General features: G+C 45.0%; 1 protein-coding gene across 12 annotated transcripts; it reads left to right on the forward strand.

The window, feature by feature from the left end:
• On the forward strand, positions 1 to 24,255 carry GPR12 (G protein-coupled receptor 12). Of its 12 annotated transcripts, none has more exons than XR_013944875.1 (3): positions 38 to 137; positions 12,948 to 18,377; positions 21,296 to 24,255. XR_013944875.1 is itself a non-coding variant. In XM_080575898.1 (2 exons), exon 2 carries the CDS (start codon positions 744 to 746, stop codon positions 1,746 to 1,748), a length of 1,005 nt encoding a protein of 334 aa, XP_080432024.1. In that variant the 5' UTR covers positions 1 to 137; positions 729 to 743; the 3' UTR covers positions 1,749 to 12,681. The 12 variants fall into 12 exon arrangements, 8 of the variants coding, with proteins under 8 accessions (XP_080432024.1, XP_080432022.1, XP_080432020.1 ...); XR_013944876.1 differs by having other exon boundaries at positions 12,948 to 13,059; positions 13,665 to 24,255; XR_013944877.1 differs by having other exon boundaries at positions 12,948 to 13,059; positions 16,655 to 24,255.
• The last annotated feature ends 2,830 nt before the right edge of the window (positions 24,256 to 27,085 follow it).

Below are 27,085 nucleotides of genomic sequence, written 5' to 3' on the forward strand. Positions count from 1 at the left end.
GGGGGCGCGCGCGCACCTGCGCCCTCCCTCGGCCCCCTGCGCCTGAGCCGTGTGAGCGCGGCCGGGCGCCGCTGGCGACCCTCGTCTTCTCCTCCTCCTCCTCCTTCTCCTCCTCCTCCTCCTCCGGGAAAACGCAGGTGACCGGCGCCGGGCTGTGTGGGGAGGGGGGGCCGTGGTGGTGTCAGAGCCGTGCCCCTTCGGTACCTGCGCGGAGTTTTTTGTGAGTTTTCTGAGGATAAATACCAACCCCCCCCCCCTCCTTCATCCCCGGGCGGGGTTCTCCTCACAGGGGGGTCGGTGAAGGAGCCCCCCCACCCCCGGGGTCGGGCATACAGCCGCCGCTCAGGCTGCTGAATAACGGGTTTACACCCTCTGGCTGCAGCGTTTGGGGTTTGATTGTGTGTTTTTTTTTCCTTAAATCTGTGTGTTGTTTTTTTCTAAACCCTTTTATGGGCTCTCAGCGCGCTGTCCTGTGCCTGTTTCCCTCTGCAGGTGAAGGGAGTTACCCTGAGGATCCCTCAGGGTGTCGGTCCCTTGGCAGATAATCTCGGGCGGTTTTCAGTGTTTTCTCCCTCTTTTCTCATTTATTTTTAATTGTCACATTTACGTAACAAGTGCCTGCCCGCACATTAGGTTGGTGTCGCCGTCTCTTGGGCGTTGCATGCTCTCGGGGTGCTGTCTCCAGTGCTGTGTGTCTGAACATTAAAAAAAATGTCTTTCCGTTGAAGAAGACAGGGGTTAAAATGAATGAAGATCTGAAGGTTAATTTGAGCTGGCTGCCTCAGGACCATGTAGAAGCCAGCTCTACCGAGAATGCCTCAGCTGCAGGCTCCTCCCTGGTTCCTGTCGTAGACCCAGAGCCAGAGCTCTTGGTAAACCCCTGGGACATTGTCTTGTGCACTTCAGGGACCCTCATCTCCTGCGAAAATGCCATTGTGGTCCTTATCATTTTCCATAACCCCAGTCTCCGCGCCCCCATGTTCCTCCTGATAGGCAGCCTGGCGCTCGCAGATCTCTTAGCGGGAATTGGACTGATCATCAATTTCGTTTTTGCATACCTGCTGCAATCAGAAGCTACGAAACTGGTTACGATTGGACTGATTGTTGCCTCTTTCTCAGCATCTGTCGGCAGCTTGCTGGCTATTACTGTTGATCGTTACCTCTCCCTGTATTACGCTTTGACTTACAATTCAGAGAGGACTGTCACTTTTACCTATGTCATGCTTATATTGCTCTGGGGAGCATCTATCTGTATTGGACTGCTGCCTGTAATGGGCTGGAACTGCCTCAGAGATGAATCCACCTGCAGTGTTATCAGACCGCTCACTAAAAATAACGCAGCTGTCCTTTCGGTCTCTTTCTTGCTTATGTTTGCCCTCATGCTGCAGCTCTACATTCAGATCTGTAAAATCGTGATGCGCCATGCCCATCAGATTGCCTTGCAACACCATTTCCTGGCCACTTCCCACTATGTGACCACCCGAAAAGGAGTGTCTACTTTGGCCATTATTTTGGGGACTTTTGCTGCTTGCTGGATGCCTTTTACACTCTATTCTCTAATAGCAGATTACACCTATCCTTCTATATACACCTATGCCACCCTCCTGCCAGCTACCTACAATTCCATCATCAATCCTGTAATATATGCTTTTAGAAACCAGGAGATCCAGAAAGCACTTTGGCTCATCTGTTGTGGCTGTATTCCTTCCAACCTGTCCCAGAGAGCAAGATCGCCCAGTGATGTCTGACTGGCAGCTAGGAGCACGCTGCTTAATGCGTTACTGTCCAGACATTCTTGCGACACTGTCTTTGGTTTAGATGCATTCATTAAACGGTGTGTGGTGGGTTCGTATAAAAACCACAGAATGTGCTGACCTCTTTGTAAACAGCAAACCCCAGAGACCAAAATGAATCAAGCGGTTTAAGAGAGATTTCCAAAATCAAAATAATCAGTGTTCTTACAGATTTATAATGTTGCTCAGGGTCTTTTGTTATGAATATATAACCCAGACTTTGCCACGTTTGCCATAATTTTACATTAAGTTTGCTAATTAAAAGTAGATTGAAACAGCATACCTCATCTGAAATTGTTTATGTGATTGAGTTCAGCCATACTGCATGTTACAGTCCGTTGTCAGGGTATTTTTTTCCCCTCATTTTTACTTACTAAAGCAGGAGAAAAAAAAAAGAAAACACGTGTCCTGTTACCACAAACCCAAATGTATATCATCAGAATACTCTTCAAAATAATGGCCAATTGTACTGGTTTATATGGTATGTATTATAATAATCTCAGTGCAGCAGATCTGCTCTAAGTGAGGAAGTATTTGTATGGCTTTTATTTTATGTCTCAGCATGAATTAGCTTGATCGTTATTTTTAAAGAGTTACCTGGCCTTTACTGAGTTCTGGCTGGATGTTGAAACAGAAGATATGCTTTGTCTTCCAATTCAAAAGCCAGGCGTCTGTTTTCTCTTAGATGTGGGGCATCAGAGCTCATTATATTATTAATTTTAAAAGAATTCAGTGGGGAGTTTCAAAATTGATGAAACAATATGGCCTCTTTCGGCTGTGCATTTGTAATAGAGGCAACACTTCCAAGTTTCTCGGACAAGTTTGCCTTTTTATAAGGAAATATCAAATAAAATAACCTACAAATTACTTGCAACATGTATTTAGTTCATTTCTGCATGAAATGGTTCCCCCTAAGTTTGTTATCAAGTCAAAACCATTTGCACTTACTACACTTGGTTTTGCTCTTCTGCTATAATTTATAATACAGAAGTTTATAAATTCTCAGAGCATATCTGGTCCGTAATTGTATGCAACCAGAACTGCAACATGAAACGACGTTTTCTCCTTCTCTGGCAGTTTCATCCATTACAGATTGTGATTCTGCGCACTGTATGCATGTCAGTTCACTTCGTTATAGGACGATAGTTCTGGTCTAAAAAGCTTCCTCTCATGGTTAAATTTAAAACTGCTTCTGACCTTTTACTGAAGCCACATTAGAATGCAATAGGAATAAAATGTTGTTTTCTAATTCGAAGACGTGATTGTCAGAGAGGAAACCTTCCTGGGCAATTTCTTCATGAAATTTAAGGCGTACACTACTGTCAGTGCATGGGAGCCCGTGGCACCACTTCCACTGGCGTTCATGGGAGCTCGCTGTGGCCATGCCCTGGCATCAGTAGGAGGTTACACTCCCTTGAATGTCGAAGTCAGTATACTGTGTTGTTGCTTCAGTATCTTCCGTTACAGTTTAAAAAAAAAATCTCAAGTGTAAAAATAGCAATATTTACAGTTCAATGAAAAAAATATGCCTGTATAGTATAGATTGTAGAGACAACTGTGTTGCTGGTCTGGATTTTTCCAAATGGAATCTGTCCTTTTCACATGGATGTTTGGGTGACTGTAGCTTTTCGTGGCAAAGTTTCTGTGATGTTAGGATCATATGCTATACACAAAGCTGAATCTCAAATGTGAATGAATTGTCTGTAAATGAGGCTCTGTAGAGGTTTTATGAGCAATAACTAATTTAAGTTGCAATGCTGGGTTCAAATTCCATTATCTACTTGATTCAACCTTCATGATATTTGGCTCTTACTTTGTAATCTGATTAGTTTAATAATTGCATGGCATGGTCTAGTAGAGCTGTGAGCGTGCAGCTCCCTTGGCTTCGCTGCAATTTACAGATGCTCAGCACAGTTAGACTGTGGCCCCTACTCCGCGTAGGATATTGGTGTTCTTTATCTATTTCCGAATGCTAATGAAACTCTAGTCGTTGCCAAGTCCCTATTTTGTTACGGATTTTTGTATAAGAAATAATCACTTCATAAATATCCATGCTCTGTATGCGTGCAGTTTTGCAAGTATGCAAAGTACTGGGAATAAATGGCAGCAAAAGTCATGAACTGAATAATGTAGAGAGGCTGAATAACGTAGAGTGGCACTTTTTAAAATAACAAATGAGGTGTGTTGAAGTCGTACAAAGTCTAGCCCCCTCTTTTTGTTTTTTCTTATTCTTTTTGCAATTGTTCACCTGTATCAAATTGCCGAGCAGTGTTATGAGGATGAGCAGCTACAACTGTGACCATAATTCAGTCCTGAGGGCAACCATTCTGCTGCTTATGCAGACCTGTTCTCATCTCGGATCACCTCGCAGGCACTAGTGTTCTTCTCTCTTCTACCTGGGTGGTAGGCAAGGCAGAAAAAGCACGGAGGGAATAACATCGTCCCCTCTTTCATGCTGGTTCACCCAATGTCCTTGTCATCTTCCTCATTCCACAGGCTGCCCAAGTCCGCAGAGGCTCTCTAGAGTGCCGGGGCAGCCGACCTTATCCGTGTGCCAGAGCAGAGAGATTTGTAATTGGAAGCTCCTCTCCTGAGGAGCAGTCTGAGTCAAACAGAGGAGAGCAGGATTAATTATAGAAGTCACACACGACTGGCTCGTAGGGATGGGATTTGCCCTCATTTGGTGAGTAGCGAGTGTTTTGCCTTTCACCGCAAACAGGTGAGAAGCAGGGTTTTGCCTCCCGAGCTACTGCTGTGACCACTGAGGATGTTGGCTCTTCAGAAATGTTCTTAAATTGCAACTGTGCAGCATAGGTTGGAAAATCCTGGAAGTCAGTGACGTCGATTTGCCCACCGCTGCCAGACCAAGCTTTAGCATGGTTTGCAGTACTGGGGGGATGCTGGATAACGTCCCTGCGAGTGAATTACTGGGAGGAGAGGCTGAGCTGTGGGTACAAAGCCACCTACCTCACTTCCACGAGACGAAAAGCAGCTGCCTTTCGGGCGTTTCAGACGCTGTGGAGGTAAACATCTCACTGCTCTTACCTCAGAACACATAGGCCTCACCTCTTTATGGTGAGGCGCCAGTATCCATCCACAGTCCTTCTGAAACTGGCAGAAATCCGGGCGGCATGCAGGAATCTGTCATCTTATGGCCCCACTGAACAGCACCTCTGCGTATGGCCGTTGTTGAATTCACAATGCTATGTGCAGTGAAGTATCTTAATCATAGTGACAAAAGATTTTTTAATGAATGAGTAACTCAGTTTAAAGATTTAAAGTTCATTTCAATTTATTGGCATACTTGACCTTAAGTTAAATAACAGGCTCATATCTTGATGGGCAAAATTTACTGTAGTCATTTTTTGTCACCCGTTCAACCTCAAAGCTTAGGGAAAGGTTTATTTTAGTTGTCTTTTTTTAACCGTTTCTCCTAACAGTAAGAATTTCAGCAATAAGAGAAAAATGTTTTTAATATAACAGCAATAAAATCCTCCATGTTGCAGGTACTATAAACAGCTGAGTAAACTCAGAGCAATAGAAAGGAAGCAATATACTCCTTTAGGCAAAAAAATAGTAATTTGCATAAGGACTTTAAGCAGAAGTCTTCCTTTGTTAAGCAGTTGCTATAGGGCTGATGTGGGACATTATTTCTGGTTGGCTTGTGTCACAGAGTTATTGGATAGGATTACTCAGCAATAACTGTTTACCTTAGGTTTTGAATCCTGAATTCATGCTGTTTGCTAGAGAGAGCAATGTACTGCAGTGGGGATTTTTACTCTTCTCAGCGTTGGGCATTTAGTTCTACAGCGGTCTCTCAATAAATTAATTGCGTTTAGCATTTCTGGTTGTTACTTAATACTGAGAATACCCAAATCCGAGATGCCCATCAAGATGGATGTGATAACTGGTGCTAGCCCGTTCTGGAGCCAGCTTGGTTTTTAAAAGAACCAGGTTATGATACCAGTGAAGAACCCCCCTACCAATACCTGGGATATTTGGAAGCGAGCTGAAAAGCCGGCTGCAGTCGCTGTGTCTTCCTAGCACGGGTGCTCCGCGATACAAGCGATTGCATCCATCCTTTGCATTCCTTGGCCAGTCTCGAAATATCCTGGAGTCACTGAAGCCCCGCCATGGTCAGCAGTGAGCCCTGGCTAAGGCCAGCCGCTGTTTCATCCCCAAAGAGTTCCTGTTCTGTTGCCTCATTTTCTTAGGGGTCACGTAGCTTTTAAAAATAAGATAGCTGTGGATTCATTTCTCAAAAGCTCTGAGCGACCTGCAGTATGAGTGAGTGTTGGGATAAAACAGCATCATTAAAAATGAGGCCCCTGACACATAACTGCACGCTCAGTCCTTTTAAATTCAGTGTTCTGTAACATTCAGAATCTTTTTTTCAAAATTCTGGCCCTGACTTTGATGCAGAGAAAATATGTATGGTCTGCTTCTCTATGTACAATAAAGAAAGAAATCTTGAGTTGGGCAGAGTGGTCACTATTTAAGAAAAGCCAGCTTTTCAGCCACCTCTGGGGTACTGAATGGTTCTCTGTCCTTCAAACAGAAACTAACTCAGGCAAATGTCTTGAAAATCCCAAGTGCCCTCAAGTCAGTGTACAAGCTTTTGCAGCAAAAATCAGGGGACTACCGTGGTTCCGGTACAAAGCAGTTTGACAGAACAGCTCTGTTGTGAGAGGGTACAGGGACAGGATATCTGCACACCAGCGCAGACAGATCGAGTCCTAGGTGTATAGGGATAGCACCAGAAATAGGTGAACAGCGTTTCCTTGAGTCATACTGCTGCGAGAAGTCTGTATCGGGTGCACTCCCACTGAACACAGATCCTGCGTGGCAGGAATGGAAGAACATGTAAAAAAAAGTGCTGCTGGCCGGCTGTCCTGGAGGTGGTGTCAGTGGTGTACTTCTGGGGGCGGGATGGGGAGTTCAGCCGGACTTGTAAAAGGATTAATTAAGGTTAACGTTAAATATCTACATGCAGTTTTATCACATCTGTTTGGGAGAAGGTCTGAGAATCATCTTGATGTTTTACATGGCTGCCGTTTGGAGCAGAACACGTGGCTGCTCCAGCGTATACATTAAATGCAGGAAGGAATCTGTCCTTTACGCATTTATCAAAAGCAGCAAACAGCTACTTGCAGTCAGGACTCTTTGCAACTACAGAACATCTGTTTAATAATACGCAGGAAGCCACCTTAGGAAGAGAGTTTGATAACTTCAGTGATAAGCTTTGAAACACAGAATTTTCAGATAACTTACTGCACGCTGTAAATTAAGTCCTAATAGAGCGGGTCCTTGCATGTAGGAAGAAGCCCTGTAACTTGACTGATACTAGGCAGCAGGGTTACCCAAAAGCATGTGAAATTTGGTGCTTAAAAGTAAGAGGCTGCTGCGGATAAGTGCGTTACTGTAATTGGGAAACACAATTTTAAATAGTATTTGAATTTTCTGATTTTTTTTACATTTTTTGAATGCTGTTACATAAAACAGTGGTTTATCCTCTCTTTCAGTGCCGCATTTAGTTTGGCTTAGTGGTAGTCCAGAGATGTGCAATGCAGTGACAGTAAGACCTCTCAATCTCTGCCTATAAAGAGGACAAACAAAAGGAAGGGTCGTGCTTTATATGTACTAAGTTAAAAATAGTGCAGGGGAGATAACGGAGGCATGCTCATGTCCCCCTGTCGCTCAGTAAAAGAATGATGGGATGCCCAGCAATCTTGAAAGGCTTCTTGAGACCAAGAATTTGCAGATCCTTTTAATGGGCACAGATCTGGGTGTACCTCAAGGATGTCTGCTTTCACGTTAAGTAGATAATGACAGATGAGGGGAAGCAAGTCTTTATGGCCTGGGGAGTCAGCCAAGAGCTTGGTGCTTGAGCTCGGATGGGAAGGATGCTTGAATGAAGGCATCCCCTGTGAGAGGGTTATTTTGAGCTGTGCATTTTGAGCCTCCCATGGCGCGCACGGAGCACCTGAACGATGCCCTGGAGCTGCCGCTGTTGTGGGGCACAGGGCAGCAGTCCCCATGTCCTTGAGGCAGGCGCTGTTGCTGTTGGATGGCGTCCAGAGGACAGAAAGGAGGAAATGCAATCACAAGTGAGGTGTTCCTCCCTTGAAAATACAACCTCGTGTGTTTTATTTGGACTATTACAGTCTGTCATGGTTCCACTTGAAACCAGAGGATTTTTGTGGATAAATATTGAAAATATTAGAGCCAAGAGCTGGTTATCTCACAGTAAGTCATTATATATTCCTTTTTTTTTCTGAGGACCAGCTGGGCCCGTAACTTCACAGTCCCTGTTTCTTCGAAAACAATGTGCCTTTGCACTAAAAATGTCTGCGCTGATGTTTAGTCACAAAATCATTGTGGGTCTTGCAAGCCAGACAAAAAGAAGAAACAGTTGCATATTTCACTGCTATACAGACCTCTTCTGGAAGAGTTCTGAATGTAGGTTAGATGAAACCGTATTACGATTAACTGGTGCCTCGCTGCTGTGATGCAGAGTAATTCTGTGCCGTTGGAAGGATACGGGAAGAGTTTCCAGGGGAGGTTTTGCAAATGGGTTGAGAGTAAATCTTGTATTTTGAAAACAAAGGTCAATTAAACTTGCCAACCCAAATACCTTGAGTTGCCTTTTGAGGGAGTCTTCCTCGCCTCCTCAGACCTTTTATTTTGCATTCTGCATATATAAAGGCAATTTTTACAAATCCTTGCTGATGAGCTGAGTACTTAACTGGACAAGACAGTATTAGGGGTTTCCCCCCAGGTTGAGGGGAGACTTTTCTGTGCCTGGAGTACTTAGAGACATTTGCTGCACATTTAAGGGCTTCGTCAAATTGGTAGTGTAGAGTAATCCAACTGATGGCCACAGGGTTACTCTTTTTTTTTTTTTCCCCAGCAGTAAGATGTCTGGCACAGTCCTTTTTGTTTCAAGAACCTGCCTCTTGTTTTCTCCCATAAGCATGGCGCTGCATTCTTAGGTAGAATCTTGTATGGGACAGTTTTAATAGATTTCTATGCAGAAGACCCTTTTAAAACAAACAAATAAACAAAAGCATTGAAATAAATTCTTAGCTCTGTGCAAGCTTCACAAATAGATTTCTTAACTGAGAACATTTAGAGAATGTCTGTTAACCCCATAATTTTACAGTTTGTTGTAACTCTCAAATATATCAGCAGCACTTTATCTCATTGAACACCTTTGAGCGTTTGCTTTACCCTGGAAATGTTCCTGATTCACTTTCAGGGGAAAAAAAAGTGACTGAACGGTTACCATTTTCTTTATAATGGTGAATTTTTTTTTCCTCGAACCATTTGATCCCAAACATATGATGTCCTGTGATGTCTGAGCCCAGACCTGGTCCTGGTTTCTCAAGGAAAAACCAAGTCAATGCTAACTGTACGTGCTGAAGACTCTGTGCTACAAAGATCTACCTTAGAAAATGGAGGGGCCTTCCACTTTTAAGGAACAGACTCCAACAAACTAGGTTTTTGTTGGTGGTGGTGGTGGTGTTTGTTTGTTAGATAACACCAGGCAGCACTTCCGTGCTGGGCGGGTGACGGAGCCCTGGCACAGGCTGCCCAGAGAGGCTGTGGGGTCTCCTCCTTGGGGATCTCCAGAAGCCGCCTGGACGTGGTCCTGGGCAGCCTGCTCTGGGTGTCCCTGCTTGGGCAGGGGTGGCACCAGGGGCCTCCAGGGGGCCCTGCCAGCCTCAGCCAGCCTGTGTGGTTGTGTGTGAATTCTTGTGTCTTTAATTCGGACATGTCCCACTGCAGGCTTTGGGATTGCAGGTATGTTCTGTGTGGCCGCATCTGGGACAGAATACAAGAGGGATATTTACCACTAACATGAGCCTGTAGAGCAGTTAGATGTTCCTGCTTACCCCTGTTTTCTGTTTTTAATCCCTCTGTCTTTCACAGATGCTTTGGAAACAGCACAGATCACGAGTTTAACATGCCACACAGTCACATGGCACAGGTGCACATTTTGCACTGACTGATGCTAACCTGCGGGACATTGCAGTAACTAAAAATTCTTACACATTTATTTTTAAAGGGTACACCAAATACACATTTTTCACAGGGGCGTTCCAGGAAAGGCACTACACAACCACAAAGGGGCTGAGGCTGGCAGGGAGCTCTGAATGCCCCTGTTCCCACCCCTGCCCAAGCAGGGACACCCAGAGCAGGCTGCCCAGGACCACGTCCAGGCGGCTTTTGGAGATCCCCAAGGAGGAGACCCCACAGCCTCTCTGGGCAGCCTGTGCCAGGGCTCCGTCACCCGCCCAGCACAGAAGTGCTGCCTGGTGCTCAGAGGGAGCCTCCTGGGTGCCCGGCTGTGCCCATGGCCTCCTGTCCTGGCACTGGGCACCGCTGAGCAGAGCCTGGCTATGTCCTCTCTGCACCCTCCCTTCAGGGATTTAGGGACACGGATGAGATCCCCCTCAGCCTTCTCCAGGCTGAGCAGCCCCAGCTCTCCAAGCCTCTGCTCATAGGATCCATAAGAGCTGGAGCCAAGGTGTGGAGCTCTTAATGCTTTGGTTACTTTTGGTCCTCACAGAAGTTTCCTCTTACTGCAGCATTTGCTAAGATGAAACCCACCAAAATAATAGGGAATTCAGCTCCCTCTGCTTTCAGGGAAGGGGTATTTTGTAGTGTACAAATGAAAACAGCATGAGCTGGCCCTCTGAAAACAGATACCCATGTCCCTTTATGTCCTGTGGAGCTCAGGGAGTTGTGTTCCATCCATGGGCTTTTGCTTTGCTGCTCATTGGTTCCTCTCTGGCAACGTCCTCCCTCCATACGCGAGCAATGCTCAGTCCACCTCGTGGTGCCTCTGCCCCAGGGGGCCCACAAGAAAAGAGCACGGGGTGAGGATTTCTAGCAGTGCTAATCACAGGCTGGTTTTGGAGGCAAGCTCTGCTCTCAGCAGAGACCTTTCTGAAGACAAGATATAAATTAGCCTTCTTCAGTGACATTTCAACCAAATTCCACCTCTTTTCTTTTGCATTTGCCACTCTCTGGAAGCGGAGGCTGCCCTTACCTGCGAGGAGGGGAGTAGCTCGCTGTTGGGAATTAGCGTGCTCCAGCATGCAGATTGTTACCCAGCAGCTGTCCCAGAGCAGAGGGGCTGAACGTGTGTTAGTCTGCTCCTGAACTCAGGCTGATCCCACAAGTGTAGGAGTGTACAGGAGCAAGATGTGCTTTTCCTGAGTTTGGAAATAGCTTCAAAAATGCAGAATGGGTATTGCAGCTGAAGAGGCAGGTAAATGGGTTACGTATACAGCAAAATATTTGTGCAATCCCTAGGGCTGCTTGCCTGTGCTCAAATGTGTTTTCCATTGGAGCTGATAGCAGCCCCTTGCATATAGCGAGGAGGAGAATATGGGCTCTTCTAGGAGGTGGGCACCCTTCTTTTGTCACTGTTTCTAGAAGTAGCCACGTCAGCCATCTATCCAATTTCTATGCCTACATCTTTTTACTCCAAGGCTAAAATCTACAGTCACGTTGTACTTTGGTCTCAGCTTCATTGTCACAGCCAAAACCTACAAAAGTTGATTGTAAATGTGTTTACAAATAAAAAGAAATCTCGTAGAATAAAATGTTATAACTGTGCCTCCGGAAAAAAAAAAAAGCTTTAAAACTCAGTATTTAACTCCAGGCCATGAAATTTAGAATACCCTGGGCTGGTAGAAGTGCTCATAATTTTCTAGACATACTAACTAGACCCCTACTTCCTTTCCGTTGCCAAATGCAATTAAAAATAACCTCTGGTTTACCATGCTCATCCATGAATTTTTCAGAGAGAGCTGTTCCTAGGAAACACTGTGCAATGCACGTGAACTCCTGATACTACTGACTGCAGTGTGGTTCCATATGGAATTCCGCAAGCTTTAGCAAAAGCAGCTGCACGGTGATAGGTTGCACTCCCCACATCCCATTAGGAGCCAAGCGGCTTTAAACCAGTAATTTGAATTCTGCATGTTGTGCTTTTTGTCTGAGAACCAATTACTGGTTTCGTAAATAGGGGCCTGTGGTTATTTCTTATACTGTTTAGGTCTTTTCATTTAACTGTGGTTGAAGTTTGAACCATAGCTTGCCAGTATATCAAGTAATTTTAAAGGGAAGCGAAACATCTTTGCCTCAGTTTCCCTTAGGATTAAAGCTTTGGATTGCAACTACAGAGCTTCTTGTTGTATACAAGATAGTCATTTAATGCACTTTATTTAAAAAAGGCACAAACTATTTTGTTTATAAAATGTTACAATTGCACTATGCTGTAAGAATCGGTTAATAAACTGTACAGTTTTGTAGTCAACATTGTAAGTGTTTAGTCATAAATGATTGAAACAATTACATGTTTCAATTAAATGTTAATTTTATATGTGGTATATGTAACTATAAATAAATTTTCCTTTATAAGAAAAGAATGGTTGTCTATGTCATTGAATTTCACATTCTATTTCAAATAACAAAACAGTGTTCTCGCTAAAAAATATAAAAATTAAATATGTTCTAGAGCAAAAGATGGCAGTAGCTAATAACTAAAACTTGGGGGATTAAATTCAGATGTGTAAATATCAGCTGAACTTCTGTAATTCCACTAACACCGCAGAAGGAAATACCAGGCGCTATGGTTTGCTACAAAAAGTCTGAAAGAATAGCTAGCAGGAATTCTTGAATGTAGACTTGTAAATGAAAGCCAGAGTGTCCTTCTAAGTCTACCTTTTTTTATCCAAATTAATTTACTTCTACTGCACTTCTTTTCTAGTCCACTGCCATTTATTTTCATTGTATATGCTCAATTTTGGTGAAAAAAAATCAGCTGCCGTGTGCAAAAGGATCTGCAGTGGATCTTGCTAAATGGATGTCAGTACTTAAATACTAAGTTTGATTAGTGATCATTAACTGGGAGAAGAGTAGAAAGAAATCGTTAACTTGGATTCCTTCTCTTTTTAGTTAAAATTGGTCCTGATCTTCCTGTTAAGTAACTGCGAATCAGATACGTGATCAGACTTCTGTTTCCACTCTGACTCTTACAGACACGCCAAAAGAAAAGGGTGAACTGTCTCATTTTCCAAATTAAATTTATATATACAAGTGATCTGAATTATTTTCTTGAATACCTAACTTGTTTTCCAGGCACATGAATTGATGGAAAGAGCTACATCTCTAACTTTAAAGCTGACTAGTCCTTATCGTAGTCAATGAAAACATGGCTTCTGAACCTGCCTAGCGGTTGGCAGATAACCAGGTAAGTGATGGAGTGAGGCTGCTTCCCTTGTATGAGGCAGGGCTGCAGTGCTGCACCTCAGCGCTCTCCTCTGCCTCCACATCTGGAGAAGACCCTGGTGATGTTCACTTCTACCAGACAGAGCTGTCCTCTCCACCTCACATCACACACGGGCACTAACTGCTTTCTCTAGAGAGGAAGAAATCAGTATGATGGAGTGGAGCAGGGGACAAACAGGGTCATGCCCAAGTTGTCTTTCTGCAGTTAAAGTACAGCCAAAAATACTACAACACGATGGTAATCAGGGTGTATTTAACAAATGGTTTTAACTTAACATGAACTGTAAGTACACGATAGAGACCCTTAGGATCTACCAGCCATTCGGTCTGCTAAACTGGAAATTGAATAAAAATCAATGGGGAAAAAAAGAAGGAGGAGAAAGAAATGTTTTACCTAACAGAAAAGCCATGACATGTCATCAAGCATGTTCCAATAGATACGAAAATCTATATACAGTAGAGTGGAGGTACCACACCCATTGACGTCAAATGTATTCCGTAAGGGTAAAAGCTCAGTTCATGAAAATTTTGTCCTGCTTTGCACATTTTCTCTCTCGTTGCTGACAGAGACAACAGGAAGAAGGAAAAGGCTGAGATTCAACATGCAAGTATCAAACAAATGCTCTGTAATAATGACTGTTTATTCAAACTCAGCACCCTTGTAAGAGAAGAGAAGCCATAATATTTCAATGAGGTTTAACATTAGGAGAGGTAATGCTGTAAAGATGAATTCTACTTCCAATTAAAGGAGCAGCTAAAATGTTGAATTGCTGGCAGGCAGCTCAGAGATTCTTCCAAGATCCCCAATAAGGTATACAAAATAAATGTATTTTTCCTCTCAAAAAAAGATTGAAAGGACATCAAAAAGAGTGTGAGATTAGATGAGAGGTTAAGAAGGCTGTTAGAAACAAAATATGCAAAATGGAGACCTCTGACTAGTTAAATGGATAGCCATAATAAGGCAAATCCTAAAAGACTTTGAAGAGCAGCCTGCCAAAGCATAAAGAAACCTCTGATAAAAACTGTCACAAGCAGGAAGCTTGCCCAGACAATCTGTGGATACAGTAAGGACGGTCACGAAAAAGCTGTGGAGGAAAGTAAAATGAATTATTTGCATTGTTGTTTTGTGTTTTTTTGTTTTGTTTTGTTTTTTAAAGGGATTTAGGAATCCACATACTGGATACTTTCTTTGCAGAGGGAAGAGGCTGAGGAGTCGTCTGCTGGGGTGGCACGAAAATGGTTGCGCCATTGCTGAGGCCTGACTTGAGGTTTAGCTAAATGAATGGCATGTGAGAAGAAACACTGGCTGAGACACAAGAAGGTGCTCAACGTGACGGATAAAGGTGTAGGAAGGTTAGGTAACATGACAGAGGAGGGCTGGATTTCCTGTGTTGTTAGGGGAAGTTCCATGGGAAGCAGCCAGACTTTGCAGGTGATTCAAGGGCAGTACTGGGGACTTTTTGGTACTGGAGCCTCACAGCACAGCACTACCTCAGTGACCACCTCAGTAGTAGTACTGTAGAAAGCCAAGATTACCTAGGTAACAATACCAAAATAATAATTGGCATATAGATGTATCAAAACAGGATCCAATGGGAAAAAGGTAATTAGGGTCAGGCTGTCTGGGAGGAAGCTGGGGTGGAGAATTGGGTGAGACAAAGGAGTGGTGGAAAAGATGGCAAAGCAAGAAAATGGACAAAAAAAAATCACATCACATCGCCAGGGCTGTCTGAGGGTCTCTTTGGGCAGCCCTGTGCTTTGTCAGTATCTTAAAGCAGGACAACAAACCCAACTTGTTCTGACCACAACACGTGCGTTTAACTTGTCTCTGCAGTCAGGAGGGCCAGGAACGAGCAGCGTGTTTGCCCTGGCTGGCAGGGGAGCAGCAGGGATGGATGGATCTGTCTTGGCATCAGTGCGTTGGTGCCTCTTCCAAACCTGACAGCACTGGCATCATCCTAGCGGCTTCCTAGCAGTCTCAAATGGAAATGTCATTAGGAGGGCAAAGTGGCTGACCAAATCAATAAATCAAATAGTATAAAGCTGCCAAATCTTAATGGTGCTCAGCCAGACCTGTAAAGGGATCCCTATTAAAATGGTGGAAGTATTCATGGTATTACAGAACTGGTGGATATCCTGGCTGCATTTTTACAGATAACGTCCTCCTCCTCACAAAGTGATCCAGCAGCGTCACAGGCTAAGGAAACAGAGTGTTATTAAGAGGGTTTTGGATTAACCGGGAACTGAAGGCGTTGGCAATGCTTAGACCACCCAGTAGCCACGACTTTGTGCCCCCTTTCCAAATGGATAGCATTTTGTGCACTCCGGTTGGATAGCAGATACTTTTGTCAGCTGTCTGCAATTAAGCAGAGGGAAACAGATGAACTTTTAGTAATGGATAAGCAACAGAAAACTTCTGTGGCCAATAGTAAACAGCATATTTACAGGGATAAAATAATTGAAAGCTATCTATCAGGCACATCAAATAATTGCCGTGCTGTAGTGAGCAAAATAAAGTTCCAATGGGTTCGGTAGGGGAGATGAAAGACTACAGCCCACTGTTAGCCTTTGGGTCAAGGAGACTCAGCTGCAGCATTGCAGATGCCTGTACCTCTTCTTACATCCTTCTCGGAAGTGCCTGTAGGTCACATCAGAGACGAGTTGCTGGGTTAGGTGGACATTTGGACTAAGTAGAGCATATCTTCCCTTCTTACTGAACTGTCAATTATCTCACTAAATTATCTCACTAAATTGTTATGAATGGCAGGAGACCAGAGAGCGTCTACAACCTCACCACTGTCGCATAGCCAGAATCTTTGATGTCTATTCAAAGTGCAGGGCCCGTGCAGTTAATGGGTATTTTACCCTCATCACTGAAAATTGCATAGAAATAGCATTGATCTGGTATAAATGACAAAGACAATTCCATTTGCAGATACTCAGGCTTAAAAAAAACCTCCAACTCGTATTTACCTTTTAAAGGTATTTTGAAAGGATCCAGGATTGTATTATATAGATCTAAGTTTCTTTCTAGAATTGCTTTTAAAGACAGCAGCCCTCGCCCCGCCCCTTGTTTTTTATTGAAAATATGGTCCTCGTAAATGCTTCCTGGATTTGTTACTTTTTGCATTCCTCTGACCTGGGATGTGAGTGGAGCAAACCCAGTGCTGTAGAGCATGTAACAACCAACACTTGGTTATTACACACAGGTCAGCTCTGACCTGAGCATCCTCAGCTTCCTAATTTTACTGGGCTTTTATTCTTTCATACCTGCCAAAGTGTTTCATTCCTTTATTTTGTGCTAATTGTAAAGATTGCCTTTCAACTCAGGGGATCATCCTTTATCTAACAAAAGTGATTTTACTGTACCAGGACACTGACTTTCACATCAGAGGCATGGTAGAACTGGTTTCATCTGTATTTTTTTATCATGATGTATGAGGTCTAAATGATGCTTGTCGGAGAGCCCAAATAAGTATGTTTTTAAGATGCAGTAAGTTTGCCATCATCATCATTTTGAGCTGTCAAGCTCAAAAGCGTCCTCTTATGATTTCCAGGACAAGGATCATCACACTCCTAATCATTCATCTGACAGCAGGGGGGATGCAGAAAGATGCAGAGGATTTGGCAAGTTAGGGTAGGAGAGCCCTTCCTGCTCTCCTGCCTGCTCTCCCTGGACTCTCTGCTCTTGAGAGGGGAACAAGGGCAAGCTCCCACCGACCAAGGGGCAGGAAAGGCTGCTGGAGAGGAGGAACAGGTCTGCACACCCTTCAGGCCCACCGCTGCCTCCGTTTTCTCTGCAGATGCAGTTGAGTTCACTGCTTGGCAAGGTAGCATGTGCTACGCCGCGCCAGGGCCACGCAGCAGCAGCAGCTCATCTCTCCCTTGATGCTTTGGCTGCTTCCGCAGCCTGGTTTCTCGCTGAAATGGACTCCAGGATTTATTGTCAGTGCTGGCTTCCCAATCCCTTCAGCCAGCTTTCAGTGAGAAGTAATAAAGCAGATGTTTTTTGTTGTGGTGGTTGATGATTGTTTTTTAGTTTTAATTAAGCAACGTATTTTCGGTCCCTGGGGTGCTGAGGCTGGTTTTGTGGTTTGTTTTGGTTTTTTTTTTTTTCCTTTTAGGAAGAAGTCACAGAAAAATGTCATGACTCCTTAGCGCTCAGTCCGTTTCATTCATCAGGCTCTTTCCAGCCACTCTAAGTCTGCCTTCAGTCCAGCCACAGCGTTACCAAAATACAGTCACCGTTGCCAACAGCTGCTCCTGGCTAAGGCCACCACATTTTTCACAGGATAGCTTGGGCTGGCCCAGCACCCCTCCGTGCATTCGCTAAATTCGGTCTTTTCTGCTAGCAGATGAGGAGCCCAGAGAGTGGTCCCAGGGTGCTGATTACTGCTGGAACAGGTCCTGGGCAGAGGGGCTGATCTTTGCCGTGTGATATCAACTAGTGAGCGGGTGCAGGAATAGCCCCTGGCCTGTCTGGGGTATATTCAGTGCTCAAGCTCCTGTGGTGCATCTCCTAGAGGGAGAAGCCACCCGGGTAGATGGGCACATGTCCTAAAGCTGGCTTGTCCCATGGACACAGCCGCAGCAGCTGTTTGATCTCCAGCTCATGTCAACTCAGTGTTTTCTTTGCATTTTACACTTAATTTCTCTTACCAGGGAATGCTGTATTCCTCTCCAGAGATGAGACAAAGCATTCATCAGAGCACAGTAGTTTCCCCTGTTCTGTTTAGCATTTTTCTGCTTGTGCTTGATTCTATTACTCTGTTTTAATGAGCACTCATTACAGTACACATCTGTCTCCAGAGATCTAAGCAGCGGAATCTCCATCTTTTCCTCTGCTGTACAAAGCGATGCGACACTTTATTTTAGTCAAGTTAAAAACAGAACAAAATGCTGCTCTCTTTCCCTTTCAATCATCTCACCTTCAGCAGTGATTTGCAAAATGACTGTTGCTTTTTCCTCTGCTTAGAAGTTATTTTTTACACCATTTAAATGACAGCTTAATCGTATGATAAAGGACTTCCCCAAGCGCAGGTCTTTTCCGTGTGTCAAAATATCTGTGGATTCCATATTTAACATCCGACAGAGCTGTGCTGCGGCAGTAGGTGAAGCTTCCCTGATATTATATCGCTGTGGAGAGCACTTCCTTCTGGAAAGCTGTTCTGAGATAAAAGTCAGCGGGGCGCTGATCCCCACAGTGGAAACCAGCAGGAAAAATCCTGAACAGCAGCAAAGTACCTCGAAGGATGTCAGCATACATGGAAAGGTAAGGCCGTGTGCGGAATAATTCAGGCCATTTATGATAAAGTGTTGTTTTTTAAAGATCAAGAAGCTTTGGCAAACACGTGTAAAGCACTTCACAGCAGATGGCAACACGAACAGAAAGAGGTCGTGTCAAGCACGCAGGAAATACAAATACCTACTGCTCTTCCTGCTCGCCTGCCCCAGTGCTTGCTGTGAGAAGGTGGCAGGTAAGACTAGCTCTGCGTTTGTGGGATGAATGCCTAAGAGAAATAGCACAGTGAGTTTAACATCTTTTTAAAAACGTTGAACAATTTCCACTCCTGCAAAAGATAGTTGTATGAAAACTTGACAACTTAAAGTTACCACGTTGAGCTTACAGGCTGGTGTCAACCTTCTGGTGAGGCAGAAGCTCATGTCAGTGTGATAAAGAGCCAGTAACATGGAGGGCTTCCAGCGACAGGCTGTGGGGAAGATGCCTCATGGGTTCTGTGGGGCTTTGGTTTCCTGGCACCACCTTCTGTCGTGTGCTGTGGATGTGCCTCCAGGCACAACCAGTGAAAATCAACTGGAGACACAGCAACTGGTAGCTGGTGCATCAGGTTACAGCCTGTAAGAAGCATATGGCTTACCTGACCCCTTAGCTTGCAGAAAATTACAGAAGGCCTCATGTCCAGTAGGGTTTTGCCTGGTGCTTGCTAACAGATGAAGAATGGCTTCATTTTGTTCCTGGTGAAGACAGCCCAAGAGGTGTTTTGGAACCAGCATCAACTGGTTCAGCTGCAGCAGAGCTGATGTTTCCTGCAGAAAGGTCACAGGCCATTTACAGTTTTCTGAGTCAAAACCAAACCTTAAAACTCCACCTAAAAACCACCTAGCATCTGTGTAGAGAGCCCTGTGCCTGCCCCTGGGTCGCAGCAGCTAACTGTGTGAATCAGAACTAGAAACAAAATCCTGCCCAGGAGAGCTTACGGGTTTGCTGCTGATGGTAAAACCAGAAGCTTGATCTCAGGCTGGTTGTGGCTCAGAGCAATTTCACTGCTGTTCACAGAGCAAGTAAGTAGAAGAGCAGGCCTGTACCCAAGCGTGCACGTCATCATGGCTAGACTTTTAGGATGTGGTGTTTCAGAAATAAAGGGGGTAATGAGCCACGTATAATTTGAGAGCCTGTCCTCTCTTTGGTGAACGCTGTAAAAGGCTTCAGGAAACAACCTCCGGCTCTGCTTTCCCTCTGGTTCTCCATCAGGAGCAGCAGAGGTCAAGGTAGCTTGCGAGGTACGGCAATGACATTTGAGGTGCCTGTGAGCTGGGACGATGGGGTGCCAGCGGGGTGGCAGCCAGCCCGGACCAGCCTGGGGGAAGGATCTGAGCTTGCTGCCTGTGCGTCCAGCTGGAGGGAGGGCGTACAGGGGGTGAGAGGGGGCACCGTCCCCTAGGTGCCAGCCGCCCAAGACAACACCTTCCCAGTGTACAATATCAAGTTTAGCAGCAGAGAGGAGCTGAGGGGAGGCTTTTGCATTTCTGTGAAATGTATAGATCTCTGTGCGTTATCCAACAAAGTGTTTATAACACCCGAATTTTGATCAGGCTGATCAAATCAACTTCACATTGTGCTGCCTTTTTGTGTCAAGCGTTCATTTTAGAAACACACAGCCATAGGGAAGGTGTGTGATTTTATTTATTTTTTCCTTATACCTGGTCAGTATTTTCCTTGTTTTACAACTTGTGACCATTGCTTCTTGTCCTGCTGCCATGCACTTCTGAGAAGTTTGTCTCTCCTGAGTAATGAAGCAATTAGATCTCCCCTTACCCCTATCTTCTTCAGGCTGAACAAACTCAGTCCTCTTAGGCTCTTCTCATACGTCCTCCAGCCCTCTCACCATCTCAGCAGCACTCTGCCGGCCCCTTTCCTGCTGGTGAAGACCTCTCTTACATGGCAGCACGGGACTGGACACTACTCCTGATGTGTTTTCATACCTGCTAAGTAGAGGAGAACTGTCATTGCTGGCTCTGCTCTCACTAATGCCACCATCAGGTTTCTGTCAGTTCGTTCCTTCAGCTTACCAAGATCCCTATCAAGTGATAGGATGCAAGGAAATGGTCTCAAGTTGCACCAGGGGAGGTTTAGATTGGGCATTAGGAAGAATTTCTTCCTGTAGAGGTTGGTCAAGTGTTGGATCAAGCTGCCCAGGGAAGTGGTGGAGTCCCCAGCCCTGGAGGTATTTAAGATGTGTGTGGATGTGGCACCAAGGGATGTGGTTTAGTGGTGGGACCTAGTAAGTCAGGTTGATGGTTGGACTTGATGATCTTAAAGGTCTTTTCCAACTGATTTTAAAAGAAAAAAAAAAAACACTCATGAACAGCAGCCCTGCCCTCCAGTGTACCCGCTCTTCCTCCCAACTCGGTGTCATCTGTGAACTTACGTGGATCCTGTCCCACCATTCAGGTCTGATGAAAATGTTAGGCAGCATTGGCCCAGGTGTCAGCCTCTGCAGAACAGCTCTCATCATCAGCCGCCAGCCGCACTCCAAATCTGGTGACCCTTCTGCTTTCTCCTTCAGACTGCAAGTCCACCCATCCTCCTACCTCCCACTAGTATCGCCTGGAAGCCTTGCCAAGGACAAGGTGGACAGCCCCACGGCTCTCCCTTCTGCACAGGGCCACGCATTCCTCCAGGGGCCCATCCGTCAGTGCTAAATGACAGACACACTTTGGGAGTACCCCAAAACATTTTTTCATAAGTCTTGAATGAGAGGTGCCATGAGTGGGAGCTGGGAGGTGATTTTGCCTTTTTCCTCCCCCCCCCCCCATACAGCTGAGGTGACAGTGAGCACTCAACACTGCCACCCAGTCTGTTCTCATGCTTGTGAAAGTAAATTTTTACATCAGGAGTCTGAAAAATAATGTTTATGGACACTGGGAGGATGAAGAACACAAATTATTTTTCTTAGTCAAGGAAAGCTAAAAAGTGGCATGAGTATAGCATATTAGAAATAACATCTGGAGAAACTTGGGGGTCTGAGAAGCCCATGAATCAATCGGAAAATGATGTAAGATGAGCTCGTGGATGGAAGCAGAAGCCCTGTAGGTCCACTGCAACACACGGGTAGGTGAGCATCGGGTGACAGTCCCCAGGAAATGGGGGTTCCCGTAGCTGCTGATGGGATGGCTTCAGCCATGGGACTCAGTACAGGAATAAATGGGTGTAAAATAAAAAGAGCCTATAAAATGGCCTCCACAGGTTGAATACTGGAACTTTTTCTCCAACCTCTTGGAATCAGCTGCCTTAAACAGTCACAAATGACTTCACTGGGTAAATTTTGGGAGAGGGCAGGGAAAGGATGGGTATCTAGCCATTTGTTTCACTTTTCACAAGATGCCATTTGAAATCGCAAGTATTTCCCCCATTATTTGTAATACTGAGTACACATAAAAGGTAACAAACATTTTAAAACTTTGAACTGGGGTATTACAGAAAGATTTCCCATGGGGCACGAGCGTTGGAAATAAAACTATTTCAAATTACACCGAGGTCTCCCTTGTCCTATGATGTGTTTATGCCCTATCAGAGGCAGAAGTGGTATTTTCAAAAATAAGTTAACACTTGACTGTCTCCCCAGCAGATGGACCAGAACAGGTAGAAAGATACCATTAAAAGTGTATCCTTTGAGAAACCAAGTGGCTCACAGCCGTTCAGCTCCAGCCCAACCCGTAGGCATACTTGAAGTCCTCAGGGCCAGATCATCTAAATCAGTCAATGCAAGATGCTGTGTCTGCAGGACACTTGGCACAACATACCCTGGTCCTCGCCTTAGAACTGTAGATAACCTATAGGTAATGCAAATTTTTAAAAATTATCAATCAACCATGATTTACTAGTCCACTTGAAATCGTTTAGGGGTATCAGTCTATTTGGTTCAGACTGACCCATAACTTCTTTAACATCTGGCTTTCTTATTCACAGTGCCAGACTGGAAAAGGTCGGAGTACACGTAATTGAGTTAAAGGTGCCCTGTCCTTCTGGGACAGAGGCACAGGGAGAAGCGTGTACAATTTCTGGATGAAGCGTGACTTTCCATCTCCAGCACTACCAAAATGGCATCCTCAGAAACACTGAGGGCAGAGGGGGAAAAAGACAAGAAAAACAAAAGCACCACCAACTAAAATCCCGCTCCTGCTAGTACTGATGAACAAGTACTGATGTTTGTGAAAAAAAAATTCTATGGCAGCCAGTGTTTTGCTAAACTATTATATGTTCCCTAATACTATTTTCCATGTGATCTCCAGCACCTCTGGCATTTTATCTTTAGATATAATGCTGAAATAATAAAATAACGTGAGCCCACAGTTTATAGAAATTCCCCCCTGCTCCAGTTTGACAGTGCACAAAAACGCCCAAGTGAGTGAAGGAGCAGCCTGCTTTTCAGTGCCCCAGGTGACTGTGTAAAACCCTTACTGGGAGCCCTGTTCACAAACTACTTTTGCATCTGATTTTAGGGTTTCGTCCTGTTGAAAAATGTCTTTGAAAGCTTTGGGCCTGCAACAATTTCTTCTGACTTATGTTTTACATGCATTCTTCTACATTTTCACACTCAAAAACACCCAATGGAGATCCCCACGTAAGCCACCTGGGCTGCTCACCGCAGGCCCACCACCATCCCACCCAGCCAAGACCTGCTCATGCAGCAGCTGCTGTTTCCATCAGCCTGAGAAGAACACATTTTCCCGGTTGATTTGCAGTCAGTCATTGGAGACCCCAAGCGCTGACTCCCAAATTACACATTCGCCCACCTTGAAACACCGCAGAAGTTGCCCTGCTCCCACCCCCAGCAGCTGGCCTGTGGCAGGACAAGGTCTGCTGGAGAGCTTCATCTCTTCAGCAGCTCAGCGTGGGCACAAGCCTTGTCATGGGGAGAGTATGGGCTACAAGCCATGCCAGACTTCACCTTCAAGAAAACATTCTTTCCTGACTTGACGTGTACAAAAACACACGCAAAACCAGCGTACAAGGTTTTGCACCTTGCCGTTCAATCCTGGACCTGCTAGGTCTGCTGGCTGCCCCCAGCCACACGTACTCACCAAAGCTCCAACCTCCTCGTCACACATGCTGTCTGGCCTCCCTGTCATTACACCTAATTAGAAGGCTCCCTTCTTTGCTTGGCTTTCACTCCACTGGTAGTTTGAGTTTCAGAGGTGAGTCTCAGGCCTTGGTGCACCCCATCTACCACAAGCGTGCAGCACGGAGAACCAAGCTGAGTGATGGTGGCAGCAGCTGTGGCACAGCCAGAGCCAACAACTGAAGGAACACCCAGGAAGTCTACAGGATGGTTAAAAATTAACAAAAAAGGAAAAATACCGAACATGTCACCTGTAAAGATGCGGGCCTGGGCTACCAAAGGCCAGCTCAGACCAGCACCGTAACCGGGTGGCACGCAGAGGCTCACCCTCCTGATGAGATACGGCACAGCTGGGGGCATTCAGTGGTTTCTGCCTCCTGACACCACTCACCAGCAGCAATATTTGCTCTTGCAGCGCACAAGCTACTACTTCAGCTTATTAGCTTCTCTGTGTGAGGCTGAGGCTCAGATCTGATGCACGCTGGCTTTCTGGCACGAGCGGACGCTCAGTGCTCAGCTGTCCTCTCCTCTGCTTCCCCACCGTGATCGCTGCTCTGGGTCCAGTCCACGCGCATTGAGCAAACCAAATCCCTGAAACCCTCTCCAGACTAAAGCAGTAAGAATTTGGTAGCAGTTGTGCCGGCTGCCTCCTTTGTTCACAGCCGTGTGTGCACATGAAATAACACTTGCCAGAGGATGCGGCTCTTAAATAATCATCTCCTCTTCACTTAGTGCAGCAGTTCTGTTTCCATGCTTCTTTCTTATCAGGTTTTGCCAGTAGAAAAAGACAAAAGTTAAGAAAAACATCAACTATTACTACATATGTGTGTAAGGATCCATCCTATAAACGCCAGTCATTAAGACAGAAGAACTCCTTTGACCATAACAGTCCTTTAGGGCAATGTCAACTGCAGTCCTATTCGTAAACCTTGCAACATCAAATAGCCTCAGTCACTTTTTTTTTTTTAAGCTTTGTTGAGTATTTGCATCAGCAGCATCATAACAAATCATCTGCATTTAGAGACTGCTCTGCAGTGCCATGCCCCTTACCTGCACGTTATTAATACAGCAGCTGTTGGGTTCTCAAATGAAGATGATTACCAGCACTTCCATCATATATGAAGCAAATCAGATTTTTCAGAAATATTTAGCTTTTTGGTTGATGGTAAGAGCATTTCAGGTCTTTACCGTCATAGTACAGACTATGTTGTAACATTTCAGGTTACTACTGAATTCACGTCTGTTCACTTCTGTTCTTACAACATGTTTTCATGACCAAAACTTCAAGTTTTCAGTGGTTATAAATGAAGCAACAGCTGTAGGAAAAGGTGACACTTTACCGAAATTGACATACCTGGAAAAAAAAGAAGAAAAAAAAAAAGTTTTGATGTGCATAAGGCTGTTTTCATGTCCATTCTTAATTTTGACCAGAATTATTAAAACTACTGGTGGGTAAGGGCCATGCAGCACATTGCTGGGGATGTTCCAAATACTTGTTTTATGGTAGGCATGCGTACAAGTGCTTATGCAGTGCCCAGCACTGTGCAGCCTCTCTCAACAGAGAAAACAGATTCACTAAATTACCCTAGGAAAAAAAAAAAAATCACTAGAAGCTAATGAAAATGCAGCAAGGTGAGTGCACTCCTGACAGCGTCAGATCCTAAGAAAGATTTCTTTGCTGGGAAGATAATGGGAAGAGAATGATGAAAAGAAGTCTGTTTGCTGCATTTTTGCCACCTGTTCACAGGAGGTTTGTTGGGTTTTTTTTGGTTTAGTTCACTTCAAGAAACTGCAGTCATCTGGCAGAGCTGAAACGCAAATACAAATTAAAATGTCAGCCCCAGAACTTGTTTTGGCTGGATATCTGCAGAGATAGGATGATATGATAATTGTACAATTCAGACTCTAGGCGCTTCAATAGAATTATCTGCGGGCAAAATGAAATAAATTGCCTTGAAAGAAATCATTCATTGCAATAACTAATTAAATGGGCTGCATCTTCAAAAAAGAAAAGAAAAATAAAGGTATCAGAATCCATTCCCTGTTCTTTAAAACATCAATCTGTTTAATGGAATTTGCTGTATCAGAAGCTTTCTTTCCTCTTTTATTTGCCTAGATAGGGCACAACCAAAGAAATCAACGGACTTCCCCACAGCAGCATGAGAAATGGAGAAACAAGGAATGCCAAGGAGATACAGCCTTTAAATGCCACAGTGGAGAACAGAAGAAGTAGCCTGCCTGCGCAAGTGTCTGCTGGACGTGCAGAAGCTGCATTACAGATGGTTATGGACCAAGCTGGCTCAACACTGACTTCTATTCTCCAAGAGATTCTGTAGGGAAAACCTTAGTCCAGCAAAGTCATCATTTTGAGTAATCCTCTTGCAAATCATTGTAGGGACTCTGAAAAAATGTAATTTTTCAAGCTGTTAAATCAGGCTGCCTGAAGAACCTTCCAAAATGTCATCCCACACCCAGCACTGCCATCCCAAGGGCGCCTGTGGTCACCTTCCCTCCGGACTGACACCTGGAGAAGGGGCTTTGCCTCTGGTCCCCAGGACCTGTCCCAGCAGTAGGAGGGCTCTGGATGCCACTCCAAGGCATGGCGATGATTTGCCTATGAGGCACAGGCACCTCTGCCCATTTCCCTCACATACTTTGCCTATTTTTTTCCAGCTCATGCTTGTCCTTCAGGTTGCTGTGTGCACCAGGTATCTCCACTTTGGTACCAGCAGTCCTTGTGTCAGCCCTTCAAGCTCCCCAGACCCATTCCCAGCTGCAGCCCCCTGCCCAACCATCCCCATCCCCTCTCTGCAGCCAGCCCTACTTCTCCCATCGCACCACACACCTTTTCTCCTCCCACCACCTTCTTCTGTCCTCTGGCACCTGCTGCTTCTTCTTGCATCTCCCTAAGTCCATCAGACTTCAGACAGACCTGAGTTGTGCAAAGCCGATTAAAACCAGGCAAGGAAAAAAATGATGTCAAGAGCCCAAATAAAGTTCCTTGTGGCACTAATGACTGCATTTATTATACAGAAGGATGGAGAGCAGCTGATGGGGGGGGAAAAAAGGGGAAATAGCGCAGCTGAGACTTGCAGAACAGGGTGCAGGGACCCAGCCAATGTGCTGGCGTGCCACGTTCACCGCGCGCTGCTCCCGTGCCTCACCACAAACTGCACAGCACGCAGTTTTATGTACCTCCTGTGGGTGTTCAGTCAATTTTAATCGTGTTTCGTGTTGTGACAAGCTCTTGGAAAGAGACATTGTTCTGATGGAAATGTTTTCTTTCGTTGTCACCTTTCCCTTCTATTCAAGATCAAAGCAGATTGTAGAGAAATAGAGCCTGGAGAACAGAACTGGGGAAGCAGGTTGTTACGGGGCTCCCGCCAGCCCGGAGGAATGAACAACGCAACCAAGACAGAGCAATTCCTTTCCCAGACACGGTGCTGGCTGGTGCTGTGGTTACTCCCTGGACAGATCCAGACCAGAAGGAGGCTGTGCGGGGAGACACGCCGCATGCTGTACGCGTGCACTGACAGCATGGAGCTTGCTGAGATGACTTGTTTCAATCTGAGTCCACTCCCTGCCTTGTGTCCTTGCAGCATAAAAATTAATATGGCAAATCTC

This window comes from Anser brachyrhynchus, assembly GCF_964034855.1.
Source record: "Anser brachyrhynchus genome assembly, chromosome: 1".
Taxonomy (NCBI): Eukaryota; Metazoa; Chordata; class Aves; order Anseriformes; family Anatidae; genus Anser; species Anser brachyrhynchus.